This window comes from Macrobrachium rosenbergii, chromosome 50, assembly GCF_040412425.1.
Source record: "Macrobrachium rosenbergii isolate ZJJX-2024 chromosome 50, ASM4041242v1, whole genome shotgun sequence".
Classification (NCBI taxonomy): domain Eukaryota; kingdom Metazoa; phylum Arthropoda; class Malacostraca; order Decapoda; family Palaemonidae; genus Macrobrachium; species Macrobrachium rosenbergii.
Window position 1 is genome coordinate 19,376,835 of NC_089790.1, and position 23,860 is coordinate 19,400,694.

Below are 23,860 nucleotides of genomic sequence, written 5' to 3' on the forward strand. Positions count from 1 at the left end.
CCATTATCTTTCTTCCATCTTATTTTCTACCCACTCATCTTATTTTCTACCCTTTCCTAACTATTGTTCATAGTGCAACTACAAAGTTTTCCTCCTGTTACACATTTAAAATCTTTTTACTCTTTTATTTCTCCTCCTAGAAATAAAATCTTTTTGCTCTTTTATTTCTCCTCCTCCTTCTAGAGCCTGAAATTAGTGTTTTCTTTTGTTAAATCATTCCACCTTTTCACTTGACATACTTTAGAATAATGCCTTTTAAATTCACTCTCATTCTCTGCTACATTTTCTGTTTTTGGTGTTTGATTTTCCCTTGGGTTGATATGAAAAAATGAATTTGCATTATAGTCAACTTTTATCTATTCTGTTTTGTTGGATTTATACAGGTATAGTAAGTCTGTGAAATGCTTCTTTTTGATGCTTTTTGTATGCTTTAACCCACTAACAATGTATTGTTTACTTTGACAGAGAACCTTTTTCAAGGTGAACTATACAATTAAAATCCTATCTTTATTCTTATACTGTAATTTCAGTAAGTTTTTATTCACAGGAGGAAGAAGAAATCACGTGAATGGGAATCAGATGCTATTGCAAAAGAAGTGGAGGTTATAGACAGTATATATTCTGAGGTGACTGCAGTCAAAGGTGATCAGGAACCACACATGCCATCTAGAGCAAATGGTCATAGCACATCTGAAAGTAGCATTACTTTGCCAGAGGAGGAAATCATCAGTCAGAGACCTCATATACCAGACAGAAGGCAGGATTATTACTCAGAGAGACCGTTTGCAAGAGGGAGAGCTCCTATTCCTGATGGACGTCTCCCACACAGTCAGTCGCCAAATGAATTGCTTGACAGGAGACCACCAACTTACCCGAAGCCTCGTTATCCATTGGGTCACCGTAACGAGGCCTTTGTGCCTTCAGAACCAGACGTATGTTATATTTGTAATTTTGAGAAAAATTGTTGCTCGTCCCAGTTTTGTTTCATAAAAGTCTTTTATGGTAAATTTGTTATTATCTGAATGCATATATATTCATGTATAATCATAATGCACCCTTGTTATTCCAGAGTGTAGGTGATTTGCAACCCACAAGGCAGTCCAAGGTTAAATTATCATCAAAAATTAATGTGTCATCCCTTCAAAAAATAGTAAGGATTGCTACTTACATATCTGCTGCTTTATAGATCAACTGTTCCTCATCCCTTCTCATCACATGTCCAAGCCATTTCTGTCTTTTGAGATCCTGAGCTTTATTTCATGTCCCCTTAATACTATCTCTCCACCTACTATTTATTTGTAATACAATCCTTTCACCATACTCCAGCGATGAATGTCGACATTCGATGGTCACACTCTCAGAATCTCCTCTGTTTTCCTTGTTATTGTCCATGTTTCTTTTGCAATGAGTAGTACAGGCTTTAGGTACAGATTTTAACCTGTTCTGTCTGCTGATCGGACATCTCTGTTTACCAGCAATCTAGCTACAGTATCTGTATGTGCCAGCCATCCTGCAGCTGCTTTCTAGAAAGTCTTACTGTTCTCTCAGTGCCTATTTCAGAGACCTTTCTGCCCCCAGTGTAAAAGAATACTCTGCCTCCTCTTTAAGACCTGCTAGGATTCTGCAGCATATTCAATTAATACTTCTTATTGAATCCTTTAGCAATTGAAATGTAGTTTTTATGATATTTTATAGTAAAGTAATTGAAATAGCAGTTGGTGACCTTTGATGTTATGGTGCTAGTTAACTCTCTCTCTCTCTCTCTCTCTCTCTCTCTCTCTCTCTCTCTCTCTCTCTCTCTCTCTCTCTCTCTCTCTCTCTCTCTCTCTTTGTAATGAAATCATTGATTATATGTAATAGTAATGACATTAATATTTATGTAAGATTGATTCCAAATGATATCCCATATGCTTATTTGTTCCGACACGATATACAAACCGTTGGTTCTTTACATTAGTAATTACTTTCAGCGAAGAGCTGGAAACGGCCGTTGAACTTTTGAACAAGGTGGTTAGGCATTTAACTACCGTCCGGGAGGCGGGAGTCCCACCTGCCGGGTTGTAAACATTCCAATTTGCTTTCGGCTCTCGTGTGCTCCAGACGTGTTTCTTGCTCTCTGCCCTGACTGCTGTTGAGCTGTTTTCCCAGTGAGATGCTTGTTTTTTGCATAATGAATGTGGATAAACCTCGTAAACCCTCCTTCCCCCAGTGTGTGTGTGCCCTGGGGGTAGGGGGTTAAGAAGTGCAATAACTTAACTTTCTCATTGATATGGAACCACACGCCCTTTGCTCCTCTTGCAGGAGACTTGTGTGTTCTTGTAATTCACCTTGTTCGGAGTGTTGTTTCTGGTCTGCCGAGCAATGAGTGAAGTTTGAGGGGAGGAGACAGTACCGAAGGAAGGCGGCCAAGGCATCATCTGAGGGTTGTACGCTCCCGATGACTCCCTTGGTGGCTGGGTAATTCTGAGTATTAGCTCCGCGCCTGTTTTTACCTTGGAAACTGTTTTTTTTTTTCTTCTATACTTTTAGGGCTGTTGATAATGGAGGTGAGTTTGTTTATTGTCGGCTAACTGTTATTTGCCCTTAAACTCTACTCAACAAAGAACATGTGACAGACAAAAACAAAACTTCAACTCCTTTACCAGCAGCCCTAAAAGTGTAGAAAAAAACAGTTTCCAAGGTAAAAACAGGCACAGAGATGTACTTAGAGTTCCGAATTCTGAGTTTGTAAATTGTTCATGTGGTGCGATTCCTATCATGTCCAACCTCCACCAGACGTCTACATCAGGTTCAGATTCTACTATTCTACATATCCTCAAGGTACAAACTTTAGCTACGTTAACTTCCTGCAAAGCCCACTGAGGTACCCTCCCATAAGACGTGATCCCACTGTGTGTGACAAAAACACTCACCCCGTCAATTTTATCCATACCAATTACAAAGAATTAAAATAATCTGCCCCAATCGTCAAGTTTACATTCTTCAACACATCCCCTTTAATTTCAACATCAGCAATTTCCCATCCCTTCTCTCGCAAATGGTTCTTTACGTTGATGAGTCCAATGTTGTGGATTGGAGTGTTCACGTTATTGTGTACTGTACTACTAACTTTGTGCAGACCACCCTCTCTCCCAGATGGATATGACACGTGACTACATCAAACTCTCCCTTTACTACTTGAGACCCAAATGGTGCAATGTTCAGTGCCACGCGCTTGATGACAGGTAACTTTAATTTGCTTGCCTGATAACTAGAAATAAAGCTGTGATGACTGCCAGTATCTAAAACTTGCGCGCTGTGTGAGGCACCTTTTTCGAGTACAAAGTTGCCGTAGCGGTAGGCAATGAGGTTACTGACAACTCGACTGAAGGCTGATTCCTTACAGTTTTGGCATTTCCACATGGTTTCTCATTTTTTATTTGACTGGGTGTCTTGAATTTACGGGCGTTCTTGCCCTCGATGAGTTACTGGTTGTGACAATACATGAGGTGGCAACCGTCTGGTGGTAGGTTGGTTGGACGAACTCGTGACTTGTCTCATATCACTACTTCGACCTTCACAAATGAGACTGTGGTGTCTGGCATTACACAATTTACAATTTACTTTATTGCTACAAGTCTTAAGCTCTTCGTTGGATGAGTCGGTAGAGCTGCGGACTGTCACTCGATGGGCCGGAGTTCACGTAAAATAAGTCTAATCCATCGGGCCAGCCCTAGGAGAGCTGTTAATCAGCTCAGTGGTTTGGTAAAACTAAGGTATACTTAACTTAGCTACAAGTCTTACTGCTATGGCCTTTAGCAAAACAATTAAAACAGCATTGCAATATGACCAGTTGTCATTTCTTTGCGGTGGCGCTAGGATAATTGGTACGATTAAAGGGTGAATGATTTCCATTACAAAATGGACGTGCTTTGTTACATGAAGCGTTTGAGTCTAACACGGGATTCTGCCTTTCGTTATCTAGACTTTCCCCCCATCTGAAGGGCATCGTCTTCCATGCTACGAATAAGGAAATCAAGTGCAGTGAACAATTCATTTAGATCAAAATCACACTTTCGCAAATACGCAACGACTTTCAGATAAACTCGCCCCTGAGACAATTTTTGACAAATTAGGCTCAGTAGCATTCCTTGGTCTAATGCAGACCCACTCAGTCTCTTGATTTGCTTGGTCAGTATGGTTAATTCAATACGGAAGGCTTTTAATTCCTTACAATTACATTTCAGCACAAAAAGATCAGCTAACCGCCGATGCAAAATTACCAAGGTCTGATGGTCGTTCCCATAATATTTTTTCAGCAACTCCCGTGATACTTCGTAATTTCCTGCCGTTACACTTGGAGATTGCACCACTCTAAGTGGCTTGCTGTCCAGGGATCCCAACAGATACGTGAACTTCGCCACGTCGTCAATGTCAGTGCGTTTATAGACATGTACACCAAATAATTCTTGGAAATTACTGAACTCGCTCTTCTCTCCCTTGAAAATCGGGTTGTGGGTTGGTTTGCAGGTGCAAGAGTTGCAATTCACCTCATAAGTAGCGTGGTCATTCTCGCTGCTCGATTGAATGACCACCGCACTTGATCATGTGTTAATGTTTCTAATTTGCTTGTATTAGATAAGTACAAAGTTCTCAACTGCTGTTCGTCAACTTGAATTCTGTTCAACAAGTTCTGATACACAGTGACATGATGTGACTCGAGGAGTATCCCTTGAGAACGTACCAGATCAAAACTAGGAGGACCAAGATGGCTTCCATTTGGGCTTCGTTGCTGGCCGCCATTTTGTGAGTGTGTGGGAGGGTGACTAATTAACGTAACTTAATCTCTGTGAAAAAAAGGAGTGTACTTGGCAAACAATTCAAAGGGGTTAGAAGGAAATGACGCCAGCCTAAGTTATGTTACATTACTCTCACCAGACACTTAACTCTGGCGCTCAGTTCAAGAATACGCCTCTTATATGCGTATCAAAGTGCACGTGGTCGGACGTTCTTCCGGCTCGATAACCTATGGCGTTCATTGGAATGTGGTGTATTCCACAATGTTTTCTACATGTGCAATACCGGCGGATTCTCGTGTTCAGAGTCATTACTCGGGCGTTATATTCAGATGGATTGATATGAAAATGGTTCGTTTTGCTATATAGCCGTTCTTCGGCGTTACAAATGGCCACAGTTGTAGTGATCGACCTGACTCTTTCAGTGAACACCTTAAGTCTATCCCACACGGTATCTGCAGATTCCCTAGCTAAGTCATTACCCCCGAGGTACACAACAGCCAAATTATACCTACTGTTCCATAAGGGAAGCTCACTAGATTCTAGGCTAGCTATCAGGCCTACGATAAATTTCAATTTCTACGCCCTCATTCTCGGGCAAATGGGCTGGCAACTATGAGTGCCCTATCACCAAAACTCTGAATACCATGCCCTGCCTAACCTCCCACGGGGGACTAGCACTTGGGTTGATCCGGTTTGAAGGGCCACTAAGTGACTAACCACTTGTTCGAAAGTTCAACGGCCGTTTCCAGCTTCGCTGAAAGTATTTCCTAATGTAAAGGACCTCAGGTTTGTATAGTTAGGAAAAATACAATTTACTTTAAAAAATTGTGATTTTTCAACCATAATCATCATAACTTTTATTTTTTATATCTAAATATTATAATATTCTAATTTACAGGCAAATTACCAGCAGTCACGTGTATGAAAAGTTTCAGTTCATCGGTCATAAACTGTGAAAATGCACATTATTCGTACTGTAGAATTTATGTTCATCTAAGAAAAAGAAATAAGTTGTAAGTAGTGAGAGTTAATGTTCTTTCACTTTTTCGTAATACAGTGAAGGTAGTTCAGAAGAATCTTTGTATCTTTCCTTGGAATTCTAAAGAGAAACATTGTCTTTTGTTACTTAGGGGTACTTTTAACATGCTTCAGTAAAGGAATCCTGCTTTATTTTACATTTTCTTTGTACAGTACAGTATGTTTAAGTAACATTGTACTTTTTGTAACTATATAGGTAGTATCTTGCTTATAGTGGGACTTATTTTGTGATATATACCAGTAGCTTTGTTGCATATTACAGTACTATCGGGACAAAATGGATTTAATATTGCTTAGAAGTTTGATTCTGTCTGTATTCCTTACTGGATATCTGTTGCTCAGCAAACTGTTATTAAAGAGATGATATTGTGGTATCAGAATTGTTTGTATGATAATTTATATGATGAAACCAATTTTGTTTTAGTGTTGAAGAAGTGTACTAGAATCAATTTCAGTGTTTGGATGGGTTCTCATTATTTTCATTCCTGACAAGGTCAATTGTTAGATACCCTACTTACCCCTATTTTCTAATTATTATCAGTAGTTCACATGAAACGTACATTTGATGAGTGCGCTATCACAGGAACCATATTAATTATGGTGTATAGTACACCAGCTTAGCAAATTGTTTCATATAAACATTAAATGACATTAACACCTGTTATTTTTCTAACTAACTCACAGGCTAAATTAATGTTTTCAGAATACTTTATTGCTTACTTGGTCCTCTGACAATCTTAATGCAGTAGTATCTTGGGGTAGATATGTAAAATTGTGTAAGAAATAGAGTAGATAAATTCAAGGATGTTTTTCTGGGCACTTGTCTTTTGTGCTGTGTGGGACATTTCGTAACATTAATGCTTTAAGGGATATTTCAGTGTCTGAGATAAAAAATACACAGTGCTCTTATTCATTTAGGCTTTTAGACTCCTTTTATCAGAAATTATCAATATTTATACAGTGCTGTATCACCATTTCAGGAATTTATTTTCACAAGGTAGTACATTAGTACACTTGAATATTAATGCTTGTTAAACTACTATGTGTCTAGGACCTTAAAAGCTAATAGATGTTAATTTGTCTCGGTGCCAATATTCCAGATGACCAAGGTAATACCTTGTACAGCATATTTCTGTATCAGGAGCCCTTTGGCAGGTTAGGCCATTTTTGTCCTATACGAGAAATTATGAATCTTTGTTGTAGGCAAACAGGGGTTACAGAAGTTTCTAAAATGTAGACTTTGATAGACACTGGAAAGCTCACATTGCATGTGCAAAATCTCTGAGTAAGAATCCTTTACACCTTCTGCTCTAGAAATCCTGTCTTTACAACTTGTGGTGCCAAAAAAATCAGCTGTTGTAGTGAGTTATGTACAGCTAATAAATGGCTGGGCATCAGATTCAAATTGAAAATCCTGATTCAGCTCTGCAGAATTATTTCACCCGCATGTATTTATGCAAGTTGAGAGCAGTGAAGGTTTAGGCAGTGACTCGATAACTTAAAAGCCTTTTTTTATATATAAAAGTGATATTAATGCCAGAATTCCTTCACTCTTTGGATTTTGTGCAAACAATGTGGTAAAGCAAATCAAACCAGAGATAAGACTGGGGCATTCTTCATGTAGAAAAGAATGTTTTGCTGAAAGACAGTGATTTTAATTTGTCTTAAAGTATGTGCCACATATATTTGATGAGCACACTGCATTGCACTGTACCTAGTACAGCGAGCCAATACAGTCAGCAAAGCATACTTGAATTATTACCTAATTTGAAATACAGTAGCAATGAAAGACAAATGTTGAAAGGAAACCCTCAAAGAAATTTTGTCATCTCTTAAGCTTTGAGAAACCAAATCACCGTAACAAGGTACATATTATAACTATTATATACTGTGCATAGGTAATGTATGTGTTTATTATTATTATTATTATTATTATTATTATTATTATTATTATTATTATTATTATTATTATTATTATTATTATTATTATTATTATAGAACAAATCAGAGGCCATGAATATGTATAGCAACCTTCCCCAGAATACAAATTTATGATACTACACTGTATATTAAAAATATATATGGCTCAAAAAATAAATAAAAATTCTATAGGGACAACACCAACAGATTTACCAATTTTAACAGTAGTACTTATTAATATAGTCAGTAATATTTAATAATTATAATACTGTGCTGCAGTAACAAAACCTAATCCTTCTGGCTAGCTCCGTAAGAGCTTTGTTTTAAGCTCAGTAGCCTTATTCAACTGACAATTAATGAAAAAGGAAATGAAATGTAGACATCAAGTACTTTGATGGATACTGAGGCTCTGACCAAAGGGGATAGTAAATGCTGTAACATGAAAATGAGTAATTTCTGTTGCTTATGATGGTCAGACCAATAATAATAAAAAAATCAATCAGTACTGTTTATACCCCTTAGAGGGGCAGTGCCATCAGTGCACCTCACGGGGTGCACTGTAGGCAATACTAAAGGTTCTTTGCAGTGTCCCTTCGGCCCCTAGCTACAACCCCTTTCATTATTTTTTACTGTACCTCCATTCATATTATCTTTCTTTCATCTTGCTTACGTATCAGTCATACAAATTTAACGCACTCCCACTTGATGAACAGATCCCCTCCAACGCTGTGTCCAACTTGTCATACCACTCTTTCAGTATCCCATATAATCCTTTCTTGCCCTAAACACAGCTGCATGCAACAGAGCATTTCCCATTCTAGCCTCTCTTCCCCCATCCACTTAGCCTTCAAGATATTCTCACCGAAGCAGAACACTTCTCCATAGAAAGTGTAATCTACTTCCTTCAACAATTAAACATCCTTTGTCAGATATGACCTTTAAATCACTAACTTTGACTATATTTTATCTATAAATAGCGTTACATAGCACTATATGATTTGCATGACCAGATGGTTGATAGATATTAATTCAATTCAATTCAGTTTTTTATCCACCTTCTCCTAACAATTATTTCATAGTGCAACTGCAAGGTTTTCCTCCTGTTACACTTTTCAAACCTATCTACTCTCATTCCTTTCCAGCGTTGAATGAGCTTGTAGGTCCCAGTGCTTGGCATAAACTCTGCATTCCATTCCAGCACTGTTTATAACAATAAATTTTGTTCTAGTTCAGAAATATTCCTTAAAGTATGTAGTGTACCATTATATATCTGTGTGTGTCTGATTTGTATACATTTTGCAGTATGTTATTACAGATTATTAACATTAGTTCACATTGTTTAACAATGGCCACATGTGTTTGCCATTTAAAGATATCTTAATAAATTTAAGCTGAATTCATATACCTGATAAAACTGTAGTGTCAGTGGCATATTCATCAGATCAGGAGGTTTAATGGTCAAAAAGTATTGTTAGAAACTGAAACCTAATTTTAAATGGTGATTTTTGGGGATTTAGCATTTGTAAGTCTCCAGGTGTTGGAACATTCCTAATTTTTCAGTTTAGTTCTTAATAGATTAGTAGTCTATTTGTAACTTCTGTATATATACTGTGGTGAAAGTATTAACAACACCAAAATATAAAAATAGAAGTTTCTTTCCTGACTTTCAATTTTCCTTCTTGAAGTCTGAAAAGGGACAGGTACTAAGTAGTGTACACTATTCATGTTCAGGCACTGTACTTTTATTAGCAGTATAAAGGAACAAGTAAGTAATTTAAGGGTCAATAAATATTTCCTTCAAACTGTAGTGTTAGTTTTGTTTCGCTGAGGGTGAAAAAAATAAAATAAAATGAAAGCTTGTATTCATACTGTAGTTTTATATGTAAATTGCCCATTGTTCTCATTTTCCATGCTCTGTGCTTTCTTGGCTGAGGTAGAATCAAGGTATGGAATCCCCCATGCAAGAGACTTGTTTCATCACAAATAGATTACTTTATGATCATTCAAATGTGAATCCACACAAACAATAAGACATTTGAAAGAAGACCAAGAATTCCCTCCAGTTCTAGCTGCTAGTCCATGCCGTGGACTGAATATGACAGATGTGATACACTCAATTCTCTCAGTGAGAGAATGTCTTGTTGAAATCACATAGCTTATATTTATAGTCTGTATTAATGCCATGTGATGAGCGAGAGTGCCCTCGGTTCAAAAATAAATCTCTCTCTATTCTTTTTTATTTTCATTATTACTTGATCGATTTCATATATCAGTAACCTTCTCCCATAATGCTATCCAACCTCTCAAACCAGCACTTTATAGTTCTAAAGCTGGCTTTCTCCCTTTAAACCTTTTGTACAAAGTGTTGCTCCCTTTCATCTTGTTGTCCAGTCTCCCTAACTGCCCTTTTCACTATCTTAATTACCAAAAAAAGATAATTTATTGCTGGAATTAGAGTACTCTTTTTAAGGCAATAGTGGGAGTTGGGGTGGTGTCATCTGTATGTACTGGGAAGAGACATGTAAAGGTGATAAATGCATGCTAAGATACATACTAATAATGCAATGACATTATGGCTAAGGAATACATAAGAAGAATTCACTGTACAAAGCAGGGATTCAGTGGATCAACCATGCTCTCCCTATTACGGCAATTGCATACCTTCTCAAAGAGGTCAAAAGATACTACTGAGGTAGGATTTAGGAACGAGATGCAAAGAATTAAAGAACTGTGCCACTGTTTTGAGCAGATGGCTGACTGTTCAAAGTCATTTTTTAGAGGGAATAGCAGAACTAGTCAAAGTTCTTATAAAAGCTACTAGTAAGTGTGCCTTAAATATAAGTATATAACCGTAATACTTAGGAGAGATCCAGTACATTGATGGATTAAAAATTTTAAAGTAAATACAAGTAAAATTAAAATGTGTCACAATTTATAATTCGGAAGACTGCACCCGACAACACCTGAAAAGAGCTCATATCAGCAGATGGAAAACATGGCAGATGCAGTCATAAGTAAAAGTAGTAGGATGATGATACGGAAGCTCTGGAAAGAACTAGCAATGCCATCAGTTACTTATGCAATGGAAATAATTAAGCAAACAGGAAATAAACGAGTTGCAAAAATCGTAACTCGCTACATGAAACAGTTCTGAAAACACAGGTATAGGGTATGTTGTGCCCTTAAATCTCAAATAGGGGTTCATCCAGCTATATACTAATTACCTAAAACAGATTACTGTCCTTAATCTTAAGCATATTCTGAACAGTATTATGAATATTTTTCTCTTTGAGATTACCTTGGATCAGTATTGTAACAGGAAAACGCCTTAGGCTAAGAAAATTAATGATACATGAAGGATTGAACTTAGATTTAAACAAAATTTAGCATGTAAAAGGAAAACAATTAAAAATAATTTTTTAAAACCTTGACAAAAAGTATTGGGTAGTAAAATTAATAGAGCCTATCGTGAATATCAGCAAAAAACTCAAGAAGAGCACAAGAGCTGACACTTGGTATGATAACACCAAGAGAGAATGCTGAAAATCCGAGCTAAACACACGTAAGCTAAATGATATGAAAACATTAAAATTGGAAACATTAATTTTTTACAAGGTGAAGATGTAAATAAAAATTGGGAATTTTCTTTTTCCATTATTGCCCAGCATTTACCAAGAGCAGATTTATTTTTGTGAGACAACAGTAGGAAGAAGACGAAGATGAATTAAAAGGTAATGACGCATCCCCTACAGATGGAATGAGAAAAATACGGTACCATCGAGAAAAGAAGTGTATAAGCGAAAGCAAATGAGAGGCTTCGAAAGAGCCTCTTAAAAGCAAGTCCCTACGACTACTACTACTACTACTACTAGTAAACAATACCTATACTATTGTAAGAAGTCTTCGCTGGTTTATTGACCTGCTGGTTGACGAAAGGTTCCAAACTGCTAGTATATTATAGTGTGTAGATATTATTTCCGGTTAGTTCTACCTTATTTCCATTGTTTTGTGTATTAATTCACAAGATCGATGAATGGCAGTGTTACCATAAATGGATACGAAAGTATCATTTGGATAATTTTTTGAGCTACTCCATACGTTTTTACGACGCGAACCATAATGATACGAAATGGCTAAAAGTGGCAAAAATTGGATGCTATTTTCATAATTTTTGGGGAAATTGGATACTTTTTTAGCATATTTGATTTTTCCTCTTTGAGAACGCATCAGTTTCCGAGACTTTCATTTTGAGTCTTGGTAGGAAGGGGGCTAATAGTTATGTGGGGCCGTGTTAAATGCCAAGTATGAACGCTTGACGCGTGGGATTTATCACATTAAAAGGCAATATCGAATTTATGTTTTCGCGAACATGGATATTTGTTCGTTATCATCTGAATCTTCTGCCAGCGACCAGTAGCAGCCAACAGTTAGATTAGCCTCGTTGTTGTATACCATACGGATCCACCATGCCAATAGTATTTGAATTAACTAAATTTCTGACCCTTGCTAAAACATCACTGTCATTTATATTATCCCATTTCCCTTTTCACCTTTCCCTAACATGTTTGTATAAGAAAAAAGAAATTGTTTGCCCAGTTCATGCTGGATTTATTAGTTCTACCACACCCTTCTTCAGCAGTGGAGAGAATTTTCTCCCATTTGAAACTAATAAAGACAGATGTTAGGAGCAGGTTGAACATGGAATCTTTAAATGGGCTTTTATTAAATAAAGGGAATGGAGGCGATATCAGATGTTATGATTGGGAGCCTAATAATTCCATGATACACTCTGCACAAACTTTATATAAAGAAAAGTAAGAAAGAGAAAGGATGATCAGTTATTGTTATTTTTCATCAATCTAATTATTATATTTTTGGTTTTGCAAATTCATTCATATTTCTATATTAGAAAACCCTTATTCTCTTTATTTAAACAAATTGATGATTGCTATGTTGTAATTACTATAATTATTAAAGATATATAAAGAAAAGTGTGAGAAAGAGAGGAAGAATGATCAAGCATATTTTTTTCTGTTGTCTGCTTATTATTTTTTTGGCATTGCCCAAGTTCATTAATATTCACATATATGAAAACCTTATTTTATTTATTCAGAAATAAAGTGGTGTTATGGTGTAATAAGTAAAAGTATGAAAGACGAGAAAAGTAAGAGAGAAAGGATGATAAAGCATAATTTTCAAATGTCTAATTATTGTTTATGGTATTGCTATGTTTATTCATTATTTTATATTAGGAAATCATTACTTTCTGTATTTAAACATAAAATGACCTTATGTTGTAATAAGTAAAAGTATTAAAAATATAAAGAAAAGCAAAAAAAAAAGGGTGATCAAGGGTATCTCCACTGTCAAATTGTTATTAATTTGATATTGCTAAGTTCAGTCATATTTGTATACAAATATTAGGAAAGCCAAAATTGATGCCATTGAAGTATTAGAGCCCAATATATTTTAATTTTACATTAATGCTGTGGTAAAAAGGGTAAATTCCTATCTGCCTACTAAATAATTTCAATACAGATGTTAGTTGTGTTCATTATGGAACAGTTCATCATCACTCAAATTCTAATAGTCATAAGCAGTAAAACAGAACTAAATAATGTGTGTGCCTTAATGATCACCCAAAATTAGCAAACTTCAAAACAACAAAAAATAAAAATTCTATTTTCATAGGATGATTCTTGAACAAACTGCAGAAATGTTGTTTATTGCCACTGCCAGAGGAATGATGCTAGAATCTCTATCGTGCTGGGAAGCTATTGACTATATGTAAGTATGCATAATTGCTTTAAATTTATTTTTTGTTTCTAAATAGAAAAGTGGAGTCTTCATTTTTTCCATTGGTAACACTGTGAATGGACAGGCCATAGCATATAGCCTAGTTACCTTAACACCCCACTTTAGTCTTCACCAGGTTACGTACCCTAGGCAATTGTGATTGTAACAATTTTGTGATTGTAGTCTAATATATATAACCTAGATGGGAGCCAGTTGGCATTTCAGACAGAAAACAGCAAACCAGACTGACCTTTACCTAACCTAACCTAACCTAACCTCAGATGCCGTTCCCTTACCCTCTGGGTTGGGGAAAGGGGGTTTTGTCCCCTACAAGACCCCCCTCCCCCCAATTAAGCCGTTACCCCTCTGTCTGCATACTAGAGAGAGAAATGGGGGTGGGACCACAGCAAATACACGTTGTTGCATAACTTAAGACAGAAACACAAAGCCAATTAATTTTTATTCGTATTTGATAAGTTTTATGCATTTTACATATTATGTAAGAATAAGCAGGTAGACTGCTGCAGTCAGCTACTGTAAAGTGCCATACTGTGCATATTTCTAGAAGCAATTCATTTTGCAGACATGTCTCTGAAACTGAATGATAAGTAAGTTAATATTTTAAAGGTAATGATGATTATAACATACCAGTCAGGATAGGCTATTAATTACTGTATGAAATTGCTGTGCACTATAAGCAATGTACTTTTGGCCAGGGGCGTCATTTCAGATTTTTGTTGGGGGGGCAAAGGTGGTTTGGCGAGCGAAGAGAGCCTAACCAGCTGGGGTTTTTTGATTTTGAGCTATTTTATGTGCTTTTTGAAGCCACATAAGCAAGGTATTTCAGCAAAATAGGTAGACAAACAAACATTGTGTGTGATAGATAGATAGATAGATAGATAGATGGATAGATATAACTTAATATGGTGACACATTTGAATTTCGGTAGGAATAATGGAAAACCCGCTGCTGTTACTTCTTGGGGCTTGGGGGTGTGAGGGGGGCAAGTTGAGGCTGGGGGGCAGTTGCCCCTCCAGCCCCCAAATGATGCCCTGGTTTTGGCTTTAGGGCACTTTATTGTGAAGGCTGTACCGCATGTAGATATTCATTATTTGACAGATTTCTCCACTTATCCAACTAGTTAGTTGTTGATTTGAAAAGTAGTGTTTTGTTCTTATTACTACAAGTTTATTCACACCTGTAGATTCTGTGTATATTTATAAAGTTTGTTTGATAGTTTTCAGTTGAGAGTTTTATGGGAAGAAATATTCGGTGAAACAAGCAAAGAAAGTTTATGGGATGTAGCCTATGGTTGGTCGCGTATATAATTTTCATTGCATAAAATCTTTTTTCCTGTTTTTGTTTAGAACATGGACTGAGTTAGGTTTTATTTGTGCAGCCTTCCTGAACCCAACAATTTATGTGTATTTCTATATTTTCAGATGTTAAATATACTGTAGCATTAGCAATGGCATTAACACTGCTCCCTAATAATGCCATGACATTTACTGAAAATCAGCATGGCACTAATGTCTTAGAGAAGTTAAGAAGTCAACGGGAACTTGTTCGCTGCTGTGATGTCATTCTTCATGTTGCGGGACTGCAGTTTCAGGCCCATCGATGTGTTTTAGCTGCCTGCTCTCCGTATTTTGACTCAATTTTCAAAGGTACAAAAGTTCATAGTAGCTTTTGCATGTTAAGTATAGCTCTCTCTCTCTCTCTCTCTCTCTCTCTCTCTCTCTCTCTCTCTCTCTCTCTCTCTCTCTCTCTCTCTCTCTCTCTCTCTCTCTCTCTTATCATCAGTTGTGCTTCTCAGTGTCTTAAAAAATTGAATTTTTGGTGTAGAGAAGTGTATTTGAGTGATAGTGAAAGTAGACAAAGAAGCAAGTGATGGCTCTGGGATAGTTTTTCTATCTCCATTCATGCAACCAGTGATGCTGTGGCCAATTCGAAGCTCTGTTGATCCTCTCTGCAATTCTTCCCTCCTTTTTCTTGGACTGATCAATGGCAGTGAGAACTATGATAACTTTGAAATTCACCCTACTATTGTTTTGTGTGTAGGAATAGAAATTTAGATCCTTCAGGGAAAGGGAAATCTATTCATAGAAGTTAGAAACCCTACAGAAAGTGCTAAGTAAAAGCAGAGGCCATAACTTATAGCAAGATTGTAAAATGTTCACCTAGGACAGGTATAATTATACTCAAGTGTTTATTCAAGATAACTTACAAAATTCTCAGGAGAATGTGTACTTGAGTTAGAAAGTCGGACTGTAGTTAATGTTAAAAAAATCATGAATTGCTAAAGCTTCCATAGATCATATCTGCTGCATGACATGAATTGAAAGTTAAGTTGTAGTATATTCTATACCCATTGGTGAATGCTCAAAAAATGACAGATGGCATTCAACGTAAATAAATGCAACAGTGAATAGCATTGCTACCATCCAGTTTAAACACACTCTGAAGTGTTTGAGACAATTTTATATATTTAAATCTCTTTAGTGAAGAAGTTTCTAATTGCAATGAAATTTTTTGTACTAAGCATTAATTACTTTTGATGGTTTTGCTGTAGTTTACTATTTCAGTAAATGAGTAATGGAATTAAAAATTGCTGTTGCTGGTAATACACTCTGTTGTGCTAATCAAATATTTTAGACATTTTATGTTAGATGAACAAATATAAATTGTTTAGTGTAAGTGTAAAATGTAGTGACACTGATTTAATGTGTGAACATTTTAGTATGTTGTAGATGGTTCTGCTCGTAAATTTTCTGTGGGCTTGTTTGTCAGTCATATCTTTTGTCTTCATCAGTTAGGCAGTCTCATTTTAGTTTTTATTTCCAGCCGGTAAAACTGTTAAAGAACAATTAACCATCAGCTCACAAGACCCCGAGGTGTTCAGATGTCTCTTGGCTTACATGTACACTGGAACTGTTGTGGTAGATAAGACAAATGTTGCCGAGTTGCTGCGTCTGGCCAATAAGCTTCTCATTGCAAAGTTAAAGGAGCACTGTGAAGAATATCTTGAAAGATACTTGGACACTGCTAACTGCCTTACTGTTCGTGATATGGCCACCAAGTAAGGAGTAAACTGATTGTGTTCATAAATGTTATAAACATTTATTTGACTATGCATAGATGTACTGTATTGTCAAAGTCTTGTTTGGTTGTTTTCACACTGGTAAAACTGAAGGGTTTGTACAAATAGCCATGTATATTACAAGGGCATAAGTCGCTAGTATGGAAATGAGTAAATTATGCAAACAGAGATCTTAGCTTAAGGGTGCTGCCGGTGATTGTGTTGAGTTGTCACATGGCTGGGGGACTTTGATCATTGTTCTTGTTTGACCTTTACTAAACTCATTTTTGTCCTTTGCTATCTAAGAGAAAGCAAGTAACATAACAACATAAGAACATAAGACCTAACACCTCCATTTTCATTTAGCTACCAAGTTTTCACCTGCCACTTAGGAAAAAACTTTCAGCCAGCCATGTGTGTGTGTGTGTGTGTGTGTGTGTCTCAAACTTTGTCAACAGTAATTGTCTAGCTAAACTATTTAACTCTATACTGTTGTCTAATTGTCTAGCTAAGTTATTTAACTCTACACAGTATAAAAAATTGTCACTTTTCACTATTAACGGCACAGTTGAAAAACTATTTGATGTAGGACCATGTTTAATGCAGAATTATGGGTCTTTGGATGGCTCACGTAGGCTATAATATTGATAGTAATGGATTTATAATAGCATTCTCAGTAATTCTATTAAAGTGATTTTGGAATCATACACAGATATGGACTAACATCATTGTAATACAATTTATGGAGACCCAGTGTAAGTTGCATGTAGAGCATTAAAAATCATACAGTATATGTACATTCTTTGAGGGATGCCTTTGTACACTCAACTGACAGACTTGTACAGTACTTTTTATAACAAACTCTTCAGTGTGCAGATTGATTTCTCAATCACAGTACTGTACAGTATTTGTACAATCAGTAAAAGGTACAATGTTCGTTTAGTTGCAAGGTAAAAGCTTCTTGACATTTTGTTTTTTCAGCAACATTTTTCCATCTTTTGTTTAAAAATACTGTAGTAATGTACAACTATTAAAGACATGAAATCCAAATTTGAATAGGCGTATCTCTTAAATTTCCTTTTACCATATTACTTAAAATCTGCTTTTGTCATATACAGATCCTATGGTAACAGTATTTTTGAAGGTGAAGTGGTATTTTTGAAGGTGAAGAAGTGACTATTATTGTTGCTTATGTCTTTTTTTTTTGTTACATGATGTTAGTTAACCAGATTTCTTGAAAAGGAAATCTTAATGTGTAAATTAATCTATTTTGAGATTGATAGAACCGAAATGCAAGTTTAATTTATGTAAATCTAGATGTTTGTAGAGTAGATTGTAGCATTCTTTTTATATGTAATCTCCTGTAATAAGCAATAATTTGGTTGCATCGATTTTGCAGCCTCAAGTAATTTGATTATTCAGTGGTTTTATGAAGTCAGTTATATTTCCAGATTCAATCTTGTGGCTTTAGAGAAAACAACAGGAACATTCATACAATCTCATCTAACAGAGGTCATTGAAGGGGAGGAAATACTTGATCTTTCTTATTCAAGGCTGGAAGATTTTCTGAGGAGTCCTGTAAGTACAACTAGTTATTCTTCTTCCATATGCAGTAGTAAAACATTACAGGAGTAAGTGCATTCATTTTTTAATGAAAGGTCTCATTATTCATCATCATTTACACTTTATGGCAGTTTTTGTTAGCTGTGCAGTGAATGAGTTTTCTCCACTCTTCTATTTAACACTAGTCTGCTAAAATCAGCAAATATATCAGTCATTATTATAGGCTTTATATTGTCATGAATTTTTTGTTATTATTATTCAGTGTAATTGCTGCATCTCAACAGTTGCAATCAATTATTCTTGTTTAAAAGAGGGTCTCTTGGTTTTAAAAAACAATGGCTTATTGTTTTATTTTACTTTGCAGTGTTGGCAACTCCAAGAAGATCAAACATTGCTGCTCGTGACACGTTGGGTTCACCACTGCCCAAAAATACGTGAGCGTAACCTTCGAAGCCTCTTAACTTGGGTGCAGTGGTGTCATCTAGATCCCAAAATTGCCACACAGTTAATACAAAGTCATCCGCTTTACTCTAGCTTGTCATCTCTTTTACCACTATTTTTCTTACTGGATGCTTTAAATGATAATTCTCTTCTTGAAGGAAACCTCTGTAATCTGTTTTTCAAGTTAAAGGCTAAGTATTGTCAGGTGAGGAATTGTATCAGTTTAAGTCCTTTCTAGTTTGTTGTATAATACTTACAGTACTTGAATTTAGTTATGATACAAAAATGCAAATCCATGTTCTACAATTAAAAAGAACAAACCTAAATTTTATGTAAGTAACTTAACAAATAATTACATAGCTATACTCTAGCTTCTACTTTATGCAGCAGCTCAAAATTCAGAATTCGCAGTAGCGCTCTTTGGTTTTGGGTGTAGGTAGACTGCCCCGCCCACTTTTGGGGAAAAATAGGTACAACATAGCTAAAGAGCTCAATTCGTTTTTGCTGGCCAATGACTTAACACTGGTTATTGACAGCTCTTGGTTTGTTATCTTCATTTGGTGAAGTACTCTTGGTTTTTTGGTAGCTTTCAGCTGTTAGTCAGCTTAGCTAATATTCAGTTATCTTTTTTTATTGTGACTTTCCCGATTTGGACTTTTTGACTAATCATGTCAGATTCTACTTTGTCTAGCATTAGGTATTGCAGCAAAGGCTGCAAGACTAGCTCACTTCAGCAAAGTACAACACTCATACTGTCTGTAGTTCTTGTAGGAAGCAAATTTGCATGCCTGATACTGGGATAAGGGAAAGTGGAAGACTTTGCAAATCCATTTAGATAAATTGCAACGTGACTGACTGAGAAAGGCTACTGCTAGGGCTGAAGCTAAGGCTTCTGCTAGTTCGGTTAATTCTCTAGGAATTGATATTGCTGCCTTGCCTATTCCTTCAACACTTGTGATGGCATTTTCTCCTATTTCCAGTCCTCTGACTTTTCCTGTTACTCCATTACCTGGCTCTCATTCTTCTGAACCCAATGCCATTGCCAGCTTAGAAACACATGTGGATCAGAAATTTAATTGGGAATTCTGTGAAAGTCCTGTTGGACAAATTTAATAGTGTTGGTGCAGTGTCAGTGGAGGGGCTGGCCGCTCATCCCACAGATGCTCCTAGACTAAGGTCCCTACTAAACTCCCCTTGCTCACCTGGGAGGAAGCAAACTGGCAGTCCAAGGGAGGTCGGTGGGGTTTGCCCATGAGCAGTCATTGCCTCATCTGAGCCTGTAATCTGCCAATCCCAGGCTTTGGAGGACCGCCGTTGGAAAGGCGTCCGTTTGGATGTTCATACCTTATCATCTAGTGATTTGGACTCTCTTGAGTCCAATAAGCGCAGCGGGCGTTTAACTAAGGTTTTGAGGCCATTGAAAAGGCCAGGCGCTTCGTTAGAAGTTGATTCTCCCCCCACCTCGTAAGCAAGCTTTAGAGAGGGACTGTAGCCCATTCCCTTCGTGTAGTTTTTGGGAGTTGCCTGTTAAAGATTATTGCACCCGTTCAGTGTCCAACGAGCGTCCTGACTCCAAAGAGTGTATGCCAGTCCCGTGCATTGACATAAAGTGCCTGAGTGCCCAGAGTCTGAAAGTGTAGTGTATGAGCACCCAGTGGAGGATCATTCTGTGTCCGAGTGCCCACTGTATGAGCGCCCCGTGTCCAAGCGGCCACCATACGAGCACCCTGTGTCTGATTGCCCATTGCATGAGCATTCAGTGTCTCACTTCCAGTTTGTGGGTCCCCAGTGTCTGAACATTCTGAATTGGAAGGTTCAGCCAATGGGGGTTCCGTTCTGATGCCACGTCATAAGCCAAAAATTGTCGTAAACCGAAATAATTGTCGAAAATCGAAAGAAAACCTTACTTTTAATCCTTTGAGTATCCTTTGGGTATGTTGAAAATTAAATAACCTGCATTTTTATTGAGTCTTTCATAAAAAAACCCTCCAAAATTTTACCATTCTGCTGTTAGAGAGAGAGAGAGAGAGAGAGAGAGAGAGAGAGAGAGAGAGAGAGAGAGAGAGAGAGAGAGAGAGATGGTTGGCCTTACTTAAATCTCAAGAGTGGAATTATTCGGGGAGAGAGAGAGATATATGGGCGGTTGGCCTTACTTAAATCTCAAAAGTGAAATTATTCGTGAATTATTCGGGGAGAGAGAAATATGGTCCGTTGGCCTTACTTAAATCTCAAAAGAGTGAAATTATTCATGAGTTAGTTTGGGGAGAGAGAGAGAGGTTGAATGAAGTGATATGTAGTTTTGTTATTTCATGGGATTTTAATTTAAACTTTTATTGATACTTTGCTGTGGTCACCTTAACATTAATACAGTATTTGAAAATTAGTAAATAATTTTTTTATCATAAAAAATGTATTTAGTCATGAAAATAAAAAAAATCAGTAATTAGTGAATATTTCTCTCTGAAAAAATCCACAAATGTGAATTTTCTTCTGTCGTATGCATTGGACTGAGTCATCTGAAATATTACTTTTAATCCTTTTGGTGCCTTGAATACAGTGAATCTTGCATTTTTATTAATGAGTTTTTCATTAAAAAAAACCCTCCGAATATTGACCATTCTGCTGGTTTGGATGCATATTTATTCTGATTGTCATCAGACTGGCACTGTCCGAAATACCGTCGAAAATCGTAAGAAAACCTTACTTTTATTCCTTTGGGTGTCTTGAAAACAACGAATCCCGCATTTTTATTGAGTTTTTCATTAACAAAAACCCTCCAAATATTGACTATTCTGCTGTTTTGGATGCATATTTCTTCCGATCGACATCATCCGAAATACCATCAAAAATTGTAAGAAAACCTTACTTTTAATCCTTTGGGTGTCTTGAAAACAATGTATCCTGCATTTCTATTGAGTTTTTCAACAAAAAAACCTCCAAAATTTTACCATTCTGACATTTTGGAGCCATATTTCTTCCGTTGGATCAGCGATGTCAGCATCGTAAACCTGGAACATGTGTTGTAACCCAGAAAATAATTTTTTGATGAATATATTTGAAGAGCATCATAAACTCGGAACGTCTAAGCCGAGCCTGTCGTAACCCGGAGACTCTCTGTATGGATGTCAAGTCTCTGAGTGGCCATCATATGAGTACCCAGAAGCCGAGCGCCCATTGTTTGAGCACCCAGAAGCCGAGCGCCCATCATACGGGTGCCCAGTGTCCGCTAAGAGTGTTGCGGCTTCTAAATGTTCTGTGTCTGCTCCATCAGTGAGTGGGCACCCAGTGTCCGAGCATCCAGTGTCTGTGGGCACTTCCATTGGTGTTTGTCCATCTTTCAGTAAACATGCAGTCCCACCGGTAGGGCACCCAGTACCTGACATTTCAGGTGAGTTACCTTCTCTCATGGAAGACCCATCATTGGCGCCGATTCAACTCCGACTGGATAGTATTCTGAACTTACTTCAGAAACCAGCTCCTGTAGTTCAAGAACCTATGGACCCTCCAATGTTGCCCATTTCCTCTGAGGAGCCAGTGGAAGAGGAACAGCCTACTTCGAATTATTCGGCTCTGCTAAGATATTTCCTGGTACGCTATCCTTTGTTCTTCTCTCCAGCCGCCCCTTCTTCTCTGGGATCGGCCTTTTTGATGTGGCAACCTGCAGGAACTGCCAGATTACCTCGTATGGTTCTGTCTTCATCGAGGAAAGCCATTGCCCGTATTGACAACTGGTTATCGGAAAAGAGAGATGTTTGGAAAGCAGTTTTCTGTATGCCTCCCTCTCACTTGATATGGCAGAAGTATCTGTCATACGTAACTGGAGAAGCACCTTCCTTGGGAGTCTCTGCCTCCTCTCAAGGGGACTTCTCGTCGCTCTGCTTTCTCCTCGGCAAGAATTCTTTTTACTGTGTCGGAGCTGGACCATCTTGTTAAGGATATTTTTAAAGTCTTTGAGGCCCTCAGCTTTCTTGATTGGACAGTTGGGGCTCTAGCAAAGAAGATAGAAGACTGCACCACACTTCAGGAGAACTTCGCTTCTTTGGACTGGTTTGGTGTCCTGGCTTGTGCTGATAGGGTAGTGAGAGACAGCACTCAAGAGTTGGCAACCATCCTTACCACAGGAGTTCTGAAGAAACGAGATTTGTGGTGCTTGTTTACTGCGAAGGGAGTCACACCCTCTCAGTGTTCCTCTCTTCTGTTTGCTCTGTAAGACAAGACCAGTTTATTCCTGCAAGAAACTGGAACAAGTAACAGCCGAACTCCAGAAGAAATCTACACAGGTCCTTCTCACGCACTTCACCAAGAGGACTAGGATCCCTGCACAAGCTACTTCAACTGCCACATCTGCTAGGATGTCTTCTCCACTGTCGCAACAGCCCTTTCGAGGTACTAAAGGTCGATTCCAGTCCTGTCCTAGATCCAGTCCCAAACAACACGACCTGTCAAGAAACCTATCACAAATCAGCCCCTCGAAAGTGAGTTATGTGTCCTCCGCGTTCTAGTGGGAGCAAGACTCCTTCATTTTTGGACCAGGTGGAAGAACAGGTGGGGTACTAAAGGTCTTAAAGGGGGGCTATGCAATCCCTTTGAGGGAGAAACCTCCCTTAGTAACCTCTCCCATCAACTTAATGGCCAACTCAGTAGGCTTGGAGAGGTTTTAGGCCCTGTCTCGGGAAGTTTCAGCTCTACTCGAGAAGCAAGCCGTGGAAGTGGTCGAGGATATAAGCATAGAAGGGTTCTACAACCGCTTCATGGTTCAAACAACGAAATTCAGAATGGAAACAAACCAATCGGTCTTGTCAACCATCCACCAGGGAGATTGGATGGTCACGATCGACATCCAGGATGCGTACTTCTGCATTCCAGTTCCCCCATATTCCAGGAACTATCTGAGGTTCGTGTTCCAGGACAGTCTTCCGATTTTGGGCACTGTGCTTCGGCCTCTCCACGGCCCCATAAGTTTTTTACTTGAGTTCTTGCCCCTCTGGCAAAAGGGTTACATCTGATGGGGATAAACGTCTCTTTGTACCTCGACGACTGGCTCCTATGCTCCCCCTTGAGATCTCAGTGCATGGAGGACCTTCAGAATTCGACGACTGGCTCCTATGCTCCCTCTCAAGATTTCAGTGCACGGAGGACCTTCAAAAGGACTATTAATAAATTTCAAGAAATCTCAACTAGTCCCAACTCAGTCTATTCTATATTTGGGAATAGTGATAGACTCTTTGAGTTTTTGAACTTTTCC

At 37.7% G+C, this 23,860-nt stretch overlaps 2 protein-coding genes across 2 annotated transcripts in view; both read left to right on the forward strand.

Annotated features, from left to right (window-relative positions):
- LOC136832713 (uncharacterized) overlaps positions 1 to 6,125 on the forward strand; it is an 81,709-nt gene extending 75,584 nt beyond the window's left edge. The window contains exons 23-25 of the mRNA XM_067094168.1: positions 548 to 932; positions 1,070 to 1,150; positions 5,677 to 6,125. Coding sequence (XP_066950269.1) covers positions 548 to 932; positions 1,070 to 1,150; positions 5,677 to 5,703 — 493 coding nt within the window. The 3' untranslated portion in view covers positions 5,704 to 6,125. The remainder of the gene's footprint in view (positions 1 to 547; positions 933 to 1,069; positions 1,151 to 5,676) is intronic.
- A 5,478-nt stretch (positions 6,126 to 11,603) lies between these two features.
- LOC136832718 (uncharacterized) overlaps positions 11,604 to 23,860 on the forward strand; it is a 38,204-nt gene continuing 25,947 nt past the window's right edge. Inside the window, exons 1-6 of the mRNA XM_067094223.1 lie at positions 11,604 to 11,716; positions 13,428 to 13,523; positions 14,975 to 15,199; positions 16,377 to 16,611; positions 18,063 to 18,189; positions 18,539 to 18,820. Of these exons, the coding sequence (XP_066950324.1) occupies positions 15,001 to 15,199; positions 16,377 to 16,611; positions 18,063 to 18,189; positions 18,539 to 18,820 (843 nt within the window). The 5' untranslated portion in view covers positions 11,604 to 11,716; positions 13,428 to 13,523; positions 14,975 to 15,000. The remainder of the gene's footprint in view (positions 11,717 to 13,427; positions 13,524 to 14,974; positions 15,200 to 16,376; positions 16,612 to 18,062; positions 18,190 to 18,538; positions 18,821 to 23,860) is intronic.